The sequence below is a fragment of the Antedon mediterranea genome, chromosome 6, assembly GCF_964355755.1.
Source record: "Antedon mediterranea chromosome 6, ecAntMedi1.1, whole genome shotgun sequence".
Classification (NCBI taxonomy): Eukaryota; Metazoa; Echinodermata; class Crinoidea; order Comatulida; family Antedonidae; genus Antedon; species Antedon mediterranea.
The window spans coordinates 27,900,398-27,919,075 of NC_092675.1; the positions used below are offsets into that span (position 1 = coordinate 27,900,398).

Here is an 18,678-nt window from a genome sequence, read left to right on the forward strand (position 1 = left end):
GATTGTGATGCCATATTTAAAAAAAAAGTCATCAGCAAAAATTTCATTATACTTGGTGTTCAAATGTGAAAATTTAATCTTGTGCACGTAGGAATGACAGGATTAATAAATTCTTAATAATTACACTAATTTATAGAATAACTAACTTGTTTTAATTAACATTAATGTAGGTTCATAGTTTGGTATATTTGTTTAACAAAATTGATAATGTTATTTACGAAAAAAAAGGTTGTCTGATTTGTTTTAACATATACATGTTTCTGCTCGTCTTTTTAGCTGGACTTTATAACGCTCCAAGACAAGAAATGACAGAGAAGAAACCTCCAAACTATGCTCTAGCAAAATCTATGGCAAGTAAGTTACAATGAGAGCACCGGTTAAATATTTAACTTTTTATTAAAATCATATTTGTTGGATGTTTTAATTAAACATTTCATTATTCTTAGATTACATTCTACACAAAACTTGTGTTGTAAATGTCTACACTATCAAAATAATTTGACAAAAAAGGGTGATGTTTCCAAATGTGGTAGTGATATGCTCAAATATGGTAGTGATATACTCAAATATGGTAGTGATATGCTCAAATATGGTAGTGATATGGCATCATCCTGTCCATATATGGGTACATAACTTGTTTTTCACATAAGGTTTGTACAGAGTTTAAAGCCTGTTTCCCACAAGCAAACCAAATTAATACAATCAGAGTTCAGTATTTTCGCCCAAATCAAATTGCCTAGTGGAAAACAGGCTTAAAGTGTGTCTATCAAATAAAATTTAGTAGGTATACCTTTCTGAATAATTATGAATTTTTTATTTTTGCAGGAAATTTCAATAGTTTAGGAAATGTACGCTCAAAATCTTGTGACTACTATGACTCAGGTACGTACATTTCTCATTTAATTTTTTTGTTAATAGAATGTTAATTCATTATGTTATTGCTTTTCTGTGTTCTTTTTATTCCTAGTCTCAAAGGGAATATTTTCTAACTATTCTACTGTCTAAGTTTAAAAATATTACATATTTTGCCAATACGTGCAAGTACCGTGGCATAAAGTTATGGTTCCAGGCATGTGATCTAAAAGTCCTAATTACCCACACCCACACAATTGCTTCAATTATACAAATTTGTCAAGAAATTTCTAGTGAATACAAGTCTAACCTATGATTGTATAGTGGTAGTAATGAATCACACAGAGTCTTGACATACAGCTATAAATGCAATATATTTATTGGGTTGTTCCATCAAAACAGGAGTCTCTCCATCCTCAACACCCACAAGGTCTCACTCTGAATGCCCTCTATAGTGACATTCACTTATAGTATTACACAAACAAAAACTTTCATTCAGTGGCTTTTGGAAGAACAAACATTTGTTGGGTATTTTCAGAACTTGATTTTCAAGACTTGAAGATTTTTACTTTTATTTTTTTTTTTCAGATGAAGAGCAGGTCTCTGTGGTGTGATTTTAAAATGTGTGTGTAACCCTTTTCAACGTACAATCACATTCCAGTCACCCCTGGAGGAAGATTATTGAAACCCTCACAGAGTTTACATGTTGCTGTTGGTGTCTGCCAGGCTTAGGACAATTTACCAATACCTCTTGCCAATCCCTTGTACACCTTGTTCCATGATAATGATTTAATATTCTAAGGATTGGGATTAAACAGAAAATATCAGTCGAGGGAAGAGTAACATAGAAGTAATAGCTGTAACCAATACAATTATATTACCAGCTAAATGCAGACAGAAAACAGGAAGGTTGTCTACCAAGCTTAAAATACATCTGAGTTTGGATAAAAACTGTTGCAACCCCGTAGATTGGGGAAAACTTTTTAGCCATGTATACCTCAAACAGTTATGTGGAGTGTGAACGAGTAGTATTAATGAAAGGTGATATTGATCAAGATTTAGTTTGAATGCATTTTTTTCTTCATAAATAGACACAGACCTACATACTGATATAGAATATTAAGCATAGTATGTTTTAAAGATAGTATTTAATTATATGATTTTAGGATTTTTTACCTTGCTGTCCTGAGTCCTCATCAATATACCTTATTATTTAATTTATTTATTTATTTAAAACTTGTTTAATTAAACAGGGCTTGAAAATCTCAAAATTGTATTCAAATATGATGACAATTTTATTGTCAATTCATTTATCTGGTTGAATATTTTTTTTATTCTTGATGCTTTTTTTTTAGAGTATCCAGATCTTTGGTGCTTCAAGTATTGTTAATTGATTTTTAAGACAAATAATAAACTTCCTAAATGTTAGAAATGATCGTAGTACGACTACAGATACAGTTGATCTGTTATAAGATGATAAACTTCTTAGAATTTATTTGTGGAATTGTTGATAATGTATAGGTAAATATTATTTTAATATTAAATACACGTCAAAATTATAATTAAAACATTAATTAATTAGATATTTTACTTATTAATAAATGGTTTTATAGTTATCGATTATACTATAGAAACATGTTGTCCCTCATTTCTCCTGGAATATATATATATATATTTTTAATCTGTTCCTCGGAATGTAGTATGTTGGTATACAAGCCCTGTGTTATCGCTATAACAACCATGTAATTGTGTAGGTTAGCCTTGATTAAATTGAAATCAACCTTTGCTCTTTAACCTTTGCCCTTTTGTGCAATTTAGTGACCTAACATAAATATAGTAGCATATACATTGTTGCATAACACTTATTTATATTATAAGGCAATACCATAGCACGCTGTAAACTGTTACCATATAGTAGAATTTAGATTTGTGTTGTTAGGTAACATAGACAGAACAGTAAGTATTTAGGATCTACTGTTTGTACACACTCCCTCCTAATTTAATACCTTTAAGCATAGGTGCCAATTAAATGCATCAAGTGGCTCACATCATAGTATTTGGAGTAGTAGTAGGTACTGTATTATGGTGATTACTGGCTTTGGGAATAATCAGATATTGAAATTAGTATTCATATTCTACTATAGACAGAACAGTAAGTATTTAGGGCCTACTGTTTGTACACACTCCCTCCTAATTTAATACCTTTAGCATGTGTAACAATTAAATGCATCAAGTAGCTCACATCATAGTATTTGGAGTAGTAGTAGGTACTGTATTATGGTGATTTCTGGGTTTGGGAATAATAATATTGAAACTAGTAATAGATGTTCACAATGGACCATGTGAAAATTATTCTACTGCAGTAAGTACATTTTGTTCCAACTTTAACCATGTTTATGCAATTTTATTGTATTGAAAGATTCATAAACTACTTTAAAACAAAATAAAATCATACGTTATTGCATTATAAAATATTTACTGCAGTAACTACAGTAGAATATTTTTGAAATGATCCTTTAATGGTAATTAGAATTAAGGGACAAATAGCCATGAAATAGCCAATTAGAATTAAGGGACAAATAGCCATGAAATAGCCATATAATTTAGGGAAAAATATGTATACACAAATCAAGCAATTTCTAATTAAATAAATTAAAGGTATTTTTAAATTATGCTGTAAGTAGTAATTGTACACTATTTATGATTTCTAATCTCTAATCCAAAATATGTTATTAACTCCAGTAGTAACTGCAGTGTAGTAGTACCAGGGTATAAATTATAAACAAATGTTGTACATTTAAGCCTTTATGAACAAGTATAGATAAATGTATTAAACCAATATCAACCTACTTACCGTATTAATAGCAATCAACGGCTTTTATTATATGTCTATAGTGTATTGCTGATTGGTCTTATATATTTTTATGGTGTAACATTAGATGAAGCCTTCGTAAACCATTTTCCCACAACAGCTAATGTAAAAGCGTAAATGATATACTTGATTTTTTAAATGGACCTCATATCATCTCCATTTGCAATATGTATTTTAGTGATTGTTACATTGTGTTTGTCCGTTATTGATACTTGAATTCAAAATTAAATAGATTTGTGTTTGTAAATTTGCTGGTAAGAGTTCAAGATATTTTCATTTTTATATACAATTAAAAAGAATAATTCCAACTTAACATGTTAGAGTTTAGGAATATTTTCTAATGAATTGAAAATTTGCTACAAAATTGTTAGTAATTAATAAAATGTAGTAAATAATTTAAATTTGTTCAATATATGGAAGAAATTAATTTGGCCGTTGTTTTGATGGTAAAAATCAATTTTAAAATTTGTTAGCAGTTTGCTGGTCAAGCAGAGAGAATGTAGTCCTAGTTTTGTAACTGCAGATACCAAATTTTCAAGAAATAGTTTAAGAAAATTGAATGAATTTCTATGATTTAATTGACACAGTGGAAAATAATATTTTAATGTAAATTGGTTCTTAGTATTTCCATTTGGTATTATAAATTATTTTACTGATGATAATAATTGCCAGAAATCTTATATAATTTTTTTGTATTTTAATTAGTATAAAATATGTATAATGAATTAATATTGATATAAAATTGAACATATCAAATGCTATACTTGTTTACCTAGCCTTGCCAATTCTATTTTATTCTATTTTTCTCAGTTTAATTTGATTTTAATCAATCTCCTATTAATAGTATTTTATTTGATTTACAATGATTTGTCTCGGATGTCGTTGTGCCCACCTAATTAGTATGTGTTCTTAAATTTACTTTATATTACTGGTTATACTTGCTATACCTTGATTACTGTGTTTCTTTAATGTTTACATCTAGAATTTGTATAAAAAAATATGTATATAAAGAAATATCGAGATTTATTCCAGTACATTGGTGAATTTAAAAAACTGTGTTTAATGATAGAATAATCCAGAATTTATTTCTTATTTACGAATACTATACTGTATATGTACATTGTATACTTGGTCATTTTTGGATGTAAATGTATATAAAAATAGTATCCAATGTATTTTTAGTGGTACGTCTATGTGCTATACAATGTTTGGGCCTATACCACTGCTCGATGGGCTTGATAAAAATAATTTGTTTTAATACTGTAAGTGGCCCATATACTATGGATATTTTAATCATGTTGTATTTATGTGTGGTTCTATGCTAGCTAACCTTTACACATTGTTTTAGTGTTGATATTTTGTACATAGTGGATCACTGCTGAGTCGATAGTTACAAATAGAAGAGATTTTGTTCTTCCAAAAAAATAAAATAAAAGTAAATCTAATTATGGTAGTTGATTTTTTATTTGTCTTTATTTTTTAATATTTAGTATGCATGATTTTAAGTAGAATTGTTGTACAATTGTCTTGAGCAATTTCAACACAAAATATATACAGCAAAGACCATATTATATAAATACACTATGGCTGCCACAAATTGTGGGAATCCTGCATCATTTACAGCAACATATTTGAAAATATTTTATTTTCCCCAAGTTCTACAGTACTGTACTGTATTTCTGAACAACAAAAAAACAAACAAAATTGAGTTGACATACAGTATGCATGTTCAAATATTTGATATCATTTAGGCTAAAAAATAGTCTACAAAAACAGAAGATTTCAAACAGTTTGTGAAATGTACAAATTGATTTTTTTCAAATACTGTTTCAACCTACCATACTATTGTCTATATAAAACCAAGGTGCTTTTTCCCTTCAATACATTACATCAATATTCTTACCTCTTCTTAATTCTCACTAAATACCTATATGTTTTCAGTTATATTCTCCCCTCAAGAGTTAAAGGCCTATATCGGTTTATCCATGTAAGCTGGGCACAAAATAGACAACAATTATTCATCATAACTTATTAAATCATTTAATAATAATAACTTAATTTAATAAAATGAATTGCTTTAAATTCAATGATGCATTACTCCTCGGTTGATTTATTTGCATCAAACACAAAATGTGATGTGCCCATATATGGAAATGATGATGTCATATCACTACCATATTTGGGCATATCACACTTTCTTTTGTAAACGAGTTTGATAGTGTAAACAGAGCTTAAGGTTGACTTTTTAGAGGATTCAGAATTCAGTCTAACAGAACATTCTCAAAAACAAATCAATTGAATAATATACTGTAATATTAACTGTATTTTATAATGCTATAGTAATATGAAACCCATATAATGACAAAGGTATTAACAATCTCTGGTAGATAATGTGTCTACTTTCTGATCTAAGGACATACAGCTAAGTAATATTACCTAGTGTTTAATGGTTTTAATAGAAAACTTTAAAATAAATTACACTTTATAAAAGATGCGAGTGTTTAAAGCTAAACTATTGCACTTATTATACATGACTAAAACACATTATAACTTCAATGTCTTATTCAACTCTTTCAAGACTTCTTCCAATCTCATTGCAGCTGATCTGTCGCCCTCTACCTTCAATTGTCCACTCATGTACGCGGACATGACCTTCATTTGTCCTGACATTAGTCGTGGAAGATTAGTAGTTGATAGTTTGAGAATCACATCTGGTTCACCAATAGGAGGCTCTCCAGCTCCAGCATCTCCCAGTCCTTTAAAATAATACATTTAAAATATTTAGAAAAATTAACTTTGCACAGTTTTCTAGAATATGAACATTAAAATGAATAAAACAAGATGTTTATAACTAAGCTATAGAAAATTGATGTGAACAGGGTAGGGACTCCAGAAATGGTGCCATATATCTGATATAGTTATTTAAGTTTTAAGTTATTTAATGACCTATAAGAACATATAAAATAAATATAGTTTTTTTCCAATTAACTCATTGTTAATGGCAATAAAATAAATAATTTCTTGGTAAATGTCTTTGGTATATACATTAATTGTCTAAGAATATGTTTTCATATTCTCTACATGTTGCCACAAGATGCATGACCGAGTACGGAGTGTGAATTTAAACTGGTATATATTGATGCAGTAACTTCTCACCATACTATAGTATTGGGATGAATAAAGTTTTCTTGTATCTTGTATCTTGTAGTTACTTGCATTTTAAGAGAGTTCAGACTAGTTGTATAATATCGTAGTTTTTAAGCTTACCATTTTTCAGATCCAAAAAGTAAATACCACCATTATCCCCTGTTAGGTTAAATTGATATACTGCCCCAACACTTCCAACCATGTATTCGTTCAATAAAGGTTTCACAGAGGCTAACAGGAGTGCAGGTGTGATAGAGGGCACCACTCTTTGTACATTCACCGTTTCGTTGCTATACGTGAAGGTTGTGTTCGGTTTTGGTTGTGTTGTTGGTAAAAGAATCGGTCGTGGTATTGGTGCATTGCTTAGACACATATTACCACCTGTTGGGGGAATATGATACATTTGGTTAATTTGTTAACACAATTCAACAGTCTCAATATGGTGCTGAAAAGAAAATCTTATTTTATGTTTAAATACAACAAACTGATTCTTTAATAAACATAAACAACAATAAAAGAAAAACAGGTGAGTTGAGCTTATGCCAACAGGTAAAGAAAAAAGGTGCCTGTCCACTTGGCCACATGGGTTATTAGAGAGCTTTTGAATTGCGATGTCATATCAATTTATTGTGCACATGTGGGGACATTAGGACGTGCTTCCAGCAACATAGTTTTTGGTGGATTGTAGGTCCAGACAAAAGCCAATGATGCAATAGGTCGTAGGTCATAGTAAATCACATCCTCTTAACTGTGATAACTTACTTGATGCAGATGAAAACAGTTGTTCCATTATATTTTGCATACTGTTACTTGAAGGTGCCTCCTTCAACATAGTTATGTCAGACCTGTCAAAAAAGGTTTGAGAAATTTGATTTTTTCTTAAAGACCCCTTCCCTGCAATTTTGGACGTTTTTTGGAAAATAATACATATATATCACTTTAAAAACATTAAACCATGTCATTCCTTGTCTTAAATGTACGTTTTATGGTAAATTATGATAAAAAGTGAGAAACAATGCACTACCTAAGTAGCTCGACCTCTCGTGGACGGTCTTAGGCCTAGCCTAGCTAGGCTTAGTTTTGTAGGCCTAGCTGGTAAACATCGATAACGTACGAACATCGTACGCTAGCTATATACCTAGCCTGACGTTGTATAGTTGCTGCATTAATTGTCTTTCTATTTTTGCCAGACTCCGTTGATACAAATTGGGGAAAACCCGGTATTTTCGCTGAAAAGTTAGGAGTCTTCCATTTGTTTTGGCTTCACGATCGATCGAAAAGTGGGCGAATTACAGGTGAAAAACCAAAATATCAATCCGCGCGCAATGCATTTTGGGATTTATAGCGGGCCGCTATAATTATTAGAATCGATTTATTTTTCACATTTTTAACCGTTTAAAGACGAAAAAAGTTATCGCAATAGGACCATATAGTATTATTTTTACATTAAATATAGTTTGTGATCTTAAATTAGATCTAAAAAACGTAGGGAAGGGGGCTTTAATAAATAATAATAAATGACAATGTACACACTGACAAGCAGTAACAGTAATAAAAATATAGAATCTATATTACCCTTTCTTTTTCAATTGCGGAGTGGACTGACGGTTCTGCTCAAGATAGATACAGATTCCATGTGGGACAAGCTATGTTTCCGCTTACTGTTACAACTCGTCTGTATAAATTGGCCTTAACTAGTTTACTATGTTGCAGTAGTTTCCATAGTAACAACAATCATTATGCATCTAGAATTGCCATATTTGGTAACATCAACACACTTACAGATCTACCCTGGATATTTCCACACCCCACATTTGGGTTACCACGTTCATGTCTTCAAGGAGCTGTTCACTTATATGCGCTTTCTCCGTCTCCAATTGCTGCGTTGTCTTTGTTGCAAGTAACTTCACCATCAACGAGTGACCCAGTACACGGGTGGAGTGGTTAAAGTCCTGTATGCTGTTAACAGAGCGTTTCACGTCAACAATACGATAATATATCGTAGCACCGACAGATATGCCTGCACCATCTCCAATCAGGAACTAAAAAATAACAATAAATAATAAAAATATAAATTATTTAAATTTTACACTGATAAAACCTGATTATAAATTTGTGCCAAAATATGGTATTAATATGCTTAAATATGGTAGTGATATGACATCATCATGTCCATGGGCACATCACATTTTTTTGTCACATAAAGTTTGAGTGAAGACCAACCTGTTGTGGTGGAACATTGAATGCTTTTGTCCTTAGGTCCACTTTTTGCCATCTATCAATGAGTGGTAGTATAATGATCGTACCAGGTCCTTTGAGTGGTTGTAGACGCCCTATACGGTATACCACAGCTCTTTCAAAAGACTTAAGTGTCTACATTAAAACATAAGAAATGTAAATTGTACAATGATCATCTGTAAAATAATCATAGTAGTATTCTCTAATCTTTTATTTAATTGAAAAACTACAAATAAACTCCTCCTATCTTCTAAATTGTATTTCAATTCTTTCAATGCTAAAACATTTAATTTACCTAACTTTTTAATTGAATATAAATAATTCTATTTAAAGATCTATATTGGTTCTTTATGAGTCATGCTTTTTTTTAAAGAATACTAATAGTTGACTATGCCAATTAATCAGAATTTGAATTACTGTGCATAATAATTTACTGCCGTCTTTTTGGCAATGCAACTATTTTAAGGTTGGCTTATTCTTAATTTAGCCCTGAAGATTGATTAATTGTTTTCTGAAAGCTTGCCAAATTCTTTCTAGTGGTTTTACATAATATCTGAGCTTTGTTTTTGCTTATTTCATTTGTACTGTATCTCCATTGAGATTCAGCCACTGATACCCACAACACTGTCATTTCATTTTCAGTAATTGTCTTTGGGGTTATACTATACAACAATATACACAGCATACTGTATATTAATTAAAAATACTTTTACAGTTAAGCTGTGGTTTATCAATAAGATGTATTATTCATCAAAAGTACATTAACATCCTTCAATTAAATATTCTATTTCTCATTGTGAATTAATAAAACTTTCTTTTATGTAGAAACGAAACAGAGATAAGAAAGATAAAATGTAAATAGCATAATGAAAATCAATAATAGTGATATTTATAGTGTATTGTACAGCTAGCCATAAAAATACCCCAACCATATAATTACCATACTGTGGGTAAGGTTACTTTACTGGAAACTAGTGGTTTTTTTTTCAATTGTATGTAATTGTAATTTGTCTTGTGTATCATGTTATTCTATTACAGGGCCTAGTAGTACTGTGTGGTGGTACAGTAAAATCAAATAAATAATGTATGTCTATGTCTTTATACTGTAGTAATAATAAATAAATAAAGATATTATTATAGTAACTCTTTTAATTACCTTTATAGAAAATGGAAAAGTAAAAATAACGAGTATATAGTTGAACACAATGAGTATATAAGAACAGATCTTCGCTGCTAGTGGTTCATTAAAAGCTGTGAACAAAATTTAAATGGATTTTTAACTATTATTTATTATTAACAAATAAGTATTATTTTCAATCAAGTATATAACAACACAATGTTGTACATTGTTTAGGTGGTTAAATGTGTGTATTCAGTTATTATACTTAATTTTTAAACATTCCGTCTTCTGATAAGAATGACAAAATTTACTTGAATAAGATTTACGGTAACAGAATGAGGAAAAACGTAAATAAGATCCATGGTAACTTACTTCTCTCCTCCATAATTTGAGGGTAGTAATTCTTGCTATAGGCAAAGGCTGACTCATAGTTAAAAGTTGAGTTGTAATCAAATGCCGAGTTGTAGTCAAAGGCACTGCCACCTTCTGAATCTAAGCTCTCCTGGCGTCTGTCACCTAAACGATTGTACTTGAAGGCAGCCATTGAATCTCAGGTATGTGTCTTCACAATCACATCTTTAGAAAAAACAATGAATATTTTTACATTAGCAAATGGAACGCCCTAAATCATGAAACGCCAAAAAAGACAAAATATGTAATGTTCATTTCGGCCGCCACAGAATCGTCAATAATGTTAATAACGTATGGCACGCCTTAATTGTCAAAAAGGGTGTATACATGTGCCTATCGCCTGAATAGACGTGTGTAAATAACGACTTTATTTCACAGTTGTTGTTGTGGGGGCGGGGAGTGGGGGGAGGTGTTGTAGGGCTCAGGAAGAAGCCGGCGAATGATATTGATAGTAAAATATTGATAGCGCAACTCCATACAAATCAAAAAGTATGATCGTTTTTATTATTGCTGTTTGAATACGCACGTCTATTCAGACAATAGGCACATGTATATGTTATGCGCAATTTGAACGATTTGCGCAATTTGAAATTGCGCAAAAAAATCCTTGCGCAATTTGAAATTGCGCAAAGAATTCTTGCGCAATTTCAAATTGCGCAAGGATTTTTTTGCGCAATTTCAAATTGCGCAATCAACTTGCGCAATTTCAAATTGCGCAAGGAAATCTTTGCGCAATTTTAAATTGCGCTGCACAATTTGTAAATTGCGCAAGATAGTTCTTGCGCAATATGACACCTTTGCGCAATTTGAAAACGAACTGTAAATTTTCCCATACATGGCTAGGCTAGGCCTAGGCAGAGGAGTTTAAAATTTAGTATTTTATTATAAATAAATAAGACCATTTCAATGAAGATAATGTTTAATACTCACTTTTTAAGTTTTTAATATTAGTTTAAAGACCCCTTCCCTGCAATTTTGGACGTTTTTTGGAAAATAATACATATATATCACTTTAAAAACATTAAACCATGTCATTCCTTGTCTTAAATGTACGTTTTATGGTAAATTATGATAAAAAGTGAGAAACAATGCACTACCTAAGTAGCTCGCGGCGATCGACCTCTCGTGGACGGTCTTAGGCCTAGCCTAGCTAGGCTTAGTTTTGTAGGCCTAGCTGGTAAACATCGGTAACGTACGAACATCGTACGCGAGCTATATACCTAGCCTGACGTTGTATAGTTGCTGCATTAATTGTCTTTCTATTTTTGCCAGACTCTGTTGATACAAATTGGGGAAAACCCGGTATTTTCGCTGAAAAGTTAGGAGTCTTCCATTTGTTTTGGCCTCACGATCGATCGAAAAGTGGGCGAATTACAGGTGAAAAACAAAAATATCAATCCGCGCGCAATGCATTTTGGGATTTATAGCGGGCCGCTATAATTATTAGAATCGACTTATTTTTCACATTTTTAACCGTTTAAAGACGAAAAAAGTTATCGCAATAGGACCATATAGTATTATTTTTACATTAAATATAGTTTGTGATCTTAAATTAGATCTAAAAAACGTAGGGAATGGGGCTTTAAGCTAGGCCATGTAACCTAGTCAGTATCAGTAGTCCAGACCCTAGCTAGGCTAGAGTAGTATAGCCGGCCGCCCGCGCCGTGCCCGCCTGGTGGAACACCACCGCTTCGTTTTCCTTCGTCGGTTCTTCGACGGTATGCTAACTTATAACAATATTTGCACTACTAAAATAAGGAAATGCGATATTTATCTTTAATTTTGAATCATTCTTAGAAATTACTATAAAAATATGGGTGTGCATGATTTCACAATCTTTCGAAAAACCTTGCGCAATTTGCAGATTACTTGCGCAATTTAATACGTTGCTTGCGCAATTTGAAACACATGTTTCAATTCAAATTGCGCAAGGATTTTTTTTGCGCAATTTCAAATTGCGCAAATCGTTCATATCGCGCATAACATATACAGCCTTTTTGACAATTAAGGCGTGCCATACATTAACAATATTGACGATTGTGGCGGCCAAAATGAACAATACATAATTTTGTCCTTTTTGGCGTTTCATGATTTTAGGTGTTCCATAACCGGAGGCCGAAATGACTGGCGGCCGATATGCACTGTGGCTAGGGCCTAGTAGGCCTAGAAGTACTACAACTAGGCCTAGGCCTTACTAGGCCTAGCCTACTAGCTAGGCCCTCTTTTTAGGCCTCATAGTCTAGGCCTTACTAGACTAGGCCTAGCCTACTACTAGCTCTAGTCTAGGCCCTTACTTAGGCCTCATCATAGACTTACGCCCGTATTCTTAAACCGGACTTTAGTCGTAGTTCGAGCTAAAACTAAAAAAATGACGTCATTTTAATTCATAAACCGAACTTCAACTAAATCACCGACTAAATCAGGCCAACCTCGACTAAATCGAGACGGATTTTGATCGATTTTTTTAGTCCTGGAGGGGGCAGACTAAATGGTCGACTAAATGGTTTTTAAACGATGTTTATAAAAAACTTAACAGTCATTGAGTTGTTATATTGGCCAGATATTGAAGAATGAAATATCTATATTTATATTAGCTTAATTAAATATACATTGGTATAAATTATAATAATGAAAATCATCTTTATTTACAACTGTATACAAATTACATTATTTTCTTCGCGCAAGTCCGACTTGAGCTACGTCACGCCATAGCGACAATGGGAGATGCGGCAATTCACCACGCGATGGAATGTTTAGGGGGCCTAGCGCTTTCTTGTCACGCTATGAAGTGCGTGGTTCGTGGCGATCATACTTTGTTGGGGTCCTAGAAAATATAAAAGTTACCGTACCGCCATGGTTCCTAAATATATTTTTAAGATTTTATTTGTTGTTAATCAAATATACTTCACTGTTAAATTAATACTGATATTGTTCTAATAATTAACGATTAAAATTATTTTTCATGTATATAGTCCTGATGCGTAAAAAGTGTTGTAAGAAATGGAAAGTGATATCAATGCGCAAAATTTCGTCTGCTCCTCAAATACTCTCTTGTCATTGGCCAATGTATAGCCTTTGTTACCCAGACGTGTGCAACTCGACTAAAAGCTCGACTTCATTAAGTCGAACTGCAAACTTCGACTACTTCGTTTTTGAATCGAATTTGAAGTAATAGCTCGAACTACGACTTTTCCAAGTCGAACTTCGAACTACGACTAAAGTCCGGTTTAAGAATACGGGCGTTAGTCTAGGGCCAGGCCAGGGCCTAGGCCTACCTAGTCCTAGTTTATAATAGGTTAATGAATGGATAGATATTGTCCTACAATACAATACAATAGCTAGGCCTAACTAGCTAGGTCTAAAGAAGCAGTAAAGCAGCTAGCCTAACGTTTTATTTAACAAAAATTTTCACACACCAACCTCCCACCATATCTGAGCCTTCATATCTGATCAAAACAAACGCCCGTATTCTTAAACCGGACTTTAGTCGTAGTTCGAAGTTCGACTTGAAAAAGTCGTAGTTCGAGCTATTACTTCAAATTCGATTAAAAAATGAAGTAGTCGAAGTTTGCAGTTCGACTTAATGAAGTCGAGCTTTTAGTCGAGTTGCACACGTCTGGGTAACAAAGGCTATACATTGGCCAATGACAAGAGAGTATTTGAGGAGCAGACGAAATTTTGCGCATTGATATCACTTTCCATTTCTTACAACACTTTTTACGCATCAGGACTATATACATGAAAAATAATTTTAATCGTTAATTATTAGAACAATATCAGTATTAATTTAACAGTGAAGTATATTTGATTAACAACAAAAAAAATCTTCAAAATATATTTAGGAACCATGGCGGTACGGTAACTTTTATATTTTCTAGGCCCCCAACAAAGTATGATCGCGACGAACCACGCACTTCAAAGCGTGACAAGAAAGCGCTAGGCCCCCTAAACATTCCATCGCGTGGTGAATTGCCGCATCTCCCATTGTCGCTATGGCGTGACGTAGCTCAAGTCGGACTTGCGCGAAGAAAATAATGTAATTTGTATACAGTTGTAAATAAAGATGATTTTCATTATTATAACTTATACCAATGTATATTTAATTAAGCTAATATAAATATAGATATTTCATTCTTCAATATCTGGCCAATATAACAACTCAATAACTGTTACGTTTTTTATAAACATCGTTTAAAAACCATTTAGTCGACCATTTAGCCTGCTCCCTCCAGGACTAAAAAAATCGATCAAAATCCGTCTCGATTTAGTCGAGGTTGGCCTGATTTAGTCGGTGATTTAGTTGAAGTTCGGTTTATGAATTAAAATGACGTCATTTTTTTAGTTTTAGCTCAAACTACGACTAAAGTCCGGTTTAAGAATACGGGCGAAAGACTTTGACAAAGGCTAACGGACAGAAGTAACCAGTTTGGTTCTTTATTATGTTCAATACCTATTGATTATTTTGAGGTACGTCTCTACGAAGCGCCATTTATGCCTTTATTTACTTTCGAAATAGAAATAGTACTACGGTAACTGGTCCAGTGGGTCAAATTTGGCACCAGGGGAGCAGAGTGGTATATAGAAATAAATTCACAAAATTGTAATGATAACAATATCCTTTGTGTTCCCTTTAACAGAGTAAATATTCATTATTTTCCATAAAAAAAAAAAAAATATCCGTAGAGGAAACTATCCGTAGAGGTTCGCGAAACCCAGGCTGACAGCACCCAAATCTGAGAATTACCCATTAAGCCACAAAGTAGTAGATGACTGAACAGCTGATAATAGTCTATTTATACGTGTATTACGTAATTCATCATTACATCATAAATATCTTATTAACCTTGTTAAAACCAAAATGACCAGTTATCTCAGGCGACTGAGCGTCGTGTTGACAACAACACGCATGTCGTGGGTTCGATTCCCACGCTGGTCGGTGGAATAGAGTTAAAGGCATGCGGCCACTGTGTTTGGGGTTCACAGATTATACGTCCCCCTTTCCACCACACATCATGAGGCGACAACATCAATGCATCTGGTGATGTGCTGGAAACGACCCCAAAAGGCTGTGGCAGGGCCTTAGTGCTGAGGCAGGGAGAGCACATTTGACATCTTTTTTTTTATTTCATTTTTTTTTCAATCTGTATTCGATCTCGTAAATTTTATGTTTGTCGCCCTCAATTGTAAAATAAATTGAATTTATTTTCATCGCAGGTGTACGAAACGGTTTGGTATGCTGTGCGTTGTTATGCAATGGTTGTGCAGGTGTAGTGGGAAATTCGCGGTCAACAAGCCACACTTAATTTTGATTTTGTTAATCAATGTCCGATTCATGCAATATATTGTATGTTATGAATAAACGTTTATGGTAGTTGGTGTGTATGGCCGCACCATCATAGAATAAATAATTTTTAAACAGATAGTTTGTCTCCGATGGTTTTTGTATTGGGTTAATGGAGAGTGAAATAAGATAAAATATAGAACATTTGCAAAGATGCCGATTTCTTGACCAATTTCGAAGCTTAGACTAATTTCGCCAGGCTTTAAGCATATACGTACGAAGTCAAATTTTAAAGTAGAAAACCCCACCTACAATTTTAAAGTCGCATCTGGATAGTTTAAATTTTAACATTATCATAATTATCATAAGTGATTATATATATTAATAATTATAAGTGCAATTCTGGGCTCTATTTTCATTATTAGCTCTGCCGCCCCAACGGTGGGCAAGTACGAGAGTTTTCATATTTTCGGGGACAAGTCTTATATAGTTTGTTTCATATAATAATAACAATATCCTAGTTTTATATAGCGCCTAATGTTGTGAAACCTCTAAGCGCTGAACATTATTACCCCAGTCATTTTTTCCTGATCAAACACCTATGGAAACATACTACCATAATGCAGCTAGTAATCAGCGCAAAGTTGTGTCATGTAAAGTGCAATTTTTTTTTTCGGGCGGGAACCGATGCACCTCTATTTTTCAAAATTGTCTTTGCTCAGTCCCAAGCATGGTGGGGTACTGAAGATTCTTATACATGTTGTTTGAAAAAATGAGAGATGTCATTTCCGGGGACCTTGCAGCTAGCTCTATTTTATACAGTTTGGTAGCCGTGCGTTGTTATGCAAATGAGTTTGTGCAGGTGTATTATGGGGAAGATGGTATGTTAGTCATTCGCGGTCAACACGCCACACTGTTAAATTTTGATGCTGTTAATCTTTACATTAGAAGATTGTTCAAATCATGTAAATAAAACATTTTCCGGGCGGGAACCTGCAGCTCCTCTCTTTTAGTTTGCAAAAGTAATCGAAAGGAACTTCTCCATGTTGAAAAGAAGCCCACCCAAGAGTACTAAAAATGAAGGAGTACACGAGGTTTTATGGCAGTCTATTCAATGGAGAATATTATGCCATGCAACTTTGTTTTGATTTTTAAAAAGGTCCATGTTTAGGACTGACATGTACAACCCTCAAAATATCTCTCTTTCAAAATAAAAGAAAAACAATATTCATTATTTTCCATAAAAAAAATATCCGTAGAGATTCGAACCCAATCTACAAGAACGGAGAGCACCCAAACCTGAGAATTACCCGTTAAGCCACAAAGTAGTACATGCCTGAACAGCTGATAATAGTCTATTTATACGTGTATTACGTAATTCATCATTACATCATAAATATCCTATTAACCTTGTTAAAACCATAGAGATATTATAGTGAACCTCTCTATGTTAAAACCAAAATGACCAGTTAGCTCAGGCGACTGAGCGTCGTGTTGACAACACGCATGTCGTGGGTTCGATTCCCACGCTGGTCGGTGGAATAGAGTTAAAGGCATGCGGCCACTGTGTTTGGGGTTCACAGATCATACGTCCCCCTTTCCACCACACATCATGAGGCGACAACATCAATGCATCTGGTGATGTGCTGGAAACGACCCCAAAAGGCTGTGGCAGGGCCTTAGTGCTGAGGCAGAGAGAGCACATTTGACAACTTTTTTTTTTATTTCATTTTTTTTTCAACCTGTATTCGATCTCGTACATTTTATGTTTGCCGCCCTCAATTTCAAAAGAAATTGAATTTATTATTTTCATTTCAGGTGTACGAAACGGTTTGGTATGTCGTACGTTGCTATGCAATGGCTGTGCAGGTGTAGTGGGAAAGACGGTAGTGTTTGTCATTCGCGATCAACACACCACACTGTTAAATTTTGATTTTTTTAATCAATGTTGCTACATTGGTAGCGAATTATAACAATATGCAAGATATTGTATTGTAATATAATAATTATGAATACACGTTTATGTTAGTCGGTGTGTATGTCCCAGAAAATAAGATAAGATAAGATAAGATAAAATAAATCTTTATTGTCATATCTTTTATATAATAATAAATAAACACGTTTTATACAGATAGTTTGTCTCCGATGGTTTTTGTATGGGGTTAATGGAGGATAAATAAGATAAAATATAGAACATTTCTGCAAAGATGCCGAGTTATAGACCAATTTCGAAGCTTAGACTAATATCCGCCGCCGGGCTAGATCTTAGGCATATACGAAGTCGAGTTTTAAAGTAGAAAACCCCACCTAAAATTTTGAAGTCGCATCTGGATAGTTGGAATTTTAACATTATCATAATTATCATAGGTGATTATGTATAGTAAAAGTGCAATTCTGGGCTATTTTCATTATTATTACCTCTCCCCCAACGGTGGGCTAGTAGCCTACTGGAGACTTTATTTAATTTCATATTTCAATAAATAAGTGCACTTTCCGAGGACAAGTTCTATTGTCCTGGTGAGTCTTATAATATATAGTTTGTTTCATATAATTTTAAATCATGTAAAGTGCCATTTTTTCGGGTGGGAACCTATGCAGCTCTATTTTTCAAAATTGTCTTTGCTCAGCCCCAAGCATGGTGGGGTACTGCAGATTCTTATACATGTTGTTTGAAAAAAACAATCACGAATGTGCGATACTCGGTGTACAGCAAATGAAGCTGTAATGACGTTATAAGACGGGATGTGACGTCACATA

At 33.3% G+C, this 18,678-nt stretch overlaps 2 protein-coding genes across 9 annotated transcripts in view; one reads left to right on the forward strand and one right to left on the reverse strand.

Moving 5' to 3' along the window:
• LOC140051019 (rap guanine nucleotide exchange factor 2-like) overlaps positions 1-5,169 on the forward strand; it is a 72,371-nt gene extending 67,202 nt beyond the window's left edge. For all 7 annotated transcript variants that reach the window (XM_072096076.1, XM_072096080.1, XM_072096078.1 and 4 more), the window contains 3 exons: positions 277-354; positions 826-882; positions 1,441-5,169. In XM_072096076.1, coding sequence (XP_071952177.1) covers positions 277-354; positions 826-882; positions 1,441-1,466 — 161 coding nt within the window. In that variant the 3' untranslated portion in view covers positions 1,467-5,169. The remainder of the gene's footprint in view (positions 1-276; positions 355-825; positions 883-1,440) is intronic.
• Positions 5,063-14,412, reverse strand: LOC140051020 (stomatin-like protein 1). 2 transcript variants are annotated; one of them, XM_072096085.1, is made up of 8 exons: positions 14,061-14,412; positions 10,602-10,805; positions 10,266-10,360; positions 9,095-9,244; positions 8,654-8,913; positions 7,634-7,716; positions 6,992-7,252; positions 5,063-6,480 (listed from the first exon to the last, which is right to left on the reverse strand). In XM_072096085.1, the coding sequence occupies exons 2-8, from the start codon at positions 10,771-10,773 to the stop codon at positions 6,269-6,271; spliced, it is 1,233 nt and encodes a 410-aa protein (XP_071952186.1). In that variant the 5' UTR covers positions 10,774-10,805; positions 14,061-14,412; the 3' UTR covers positions 5,063-6,268. The 2 variants fall into 2 exon arrangements, with proteins under 2 accessions (XP_071952186.1, XP_071952185.1); XM_072096084.1 differs by lacking the exon at positions 14,061-14,412 and adding an exon at positions 12,957-13,130 and having other exon boundaries at positions 5,064-6,480.
• Positions 14,413-18,678: the final 4,266 nt, after the last annotated feature.

What these genes read in the sequence shown, in the direction of transcription:
- LOC140051020 (XM_072096085.1), bottom strand. Translation starts at nt 10,773, where the DNA reads ATGGCTGCCTTCAAGTACAATCGTTTAGGTGACAGACGCCAGGAGAGC. An exon ending in GAAATATCCAGGGTAGATCT is followed by an intron (nt 7,717 to 8,653) that starts GTAAGTGTGTTG and finishes CTTTTTTGACAG; the next exon opens with GTCTGACATAACTATGTTGA. An exon ending in CTTTTTGGATCTGAAAAATG is followed by an intron (nt 6,481 to 6,991) that starts GTAAGCTTAAAA and finishes ATTATTTTAAAG; the next exon opens with GACTGGGAGATGCTGGAGCT.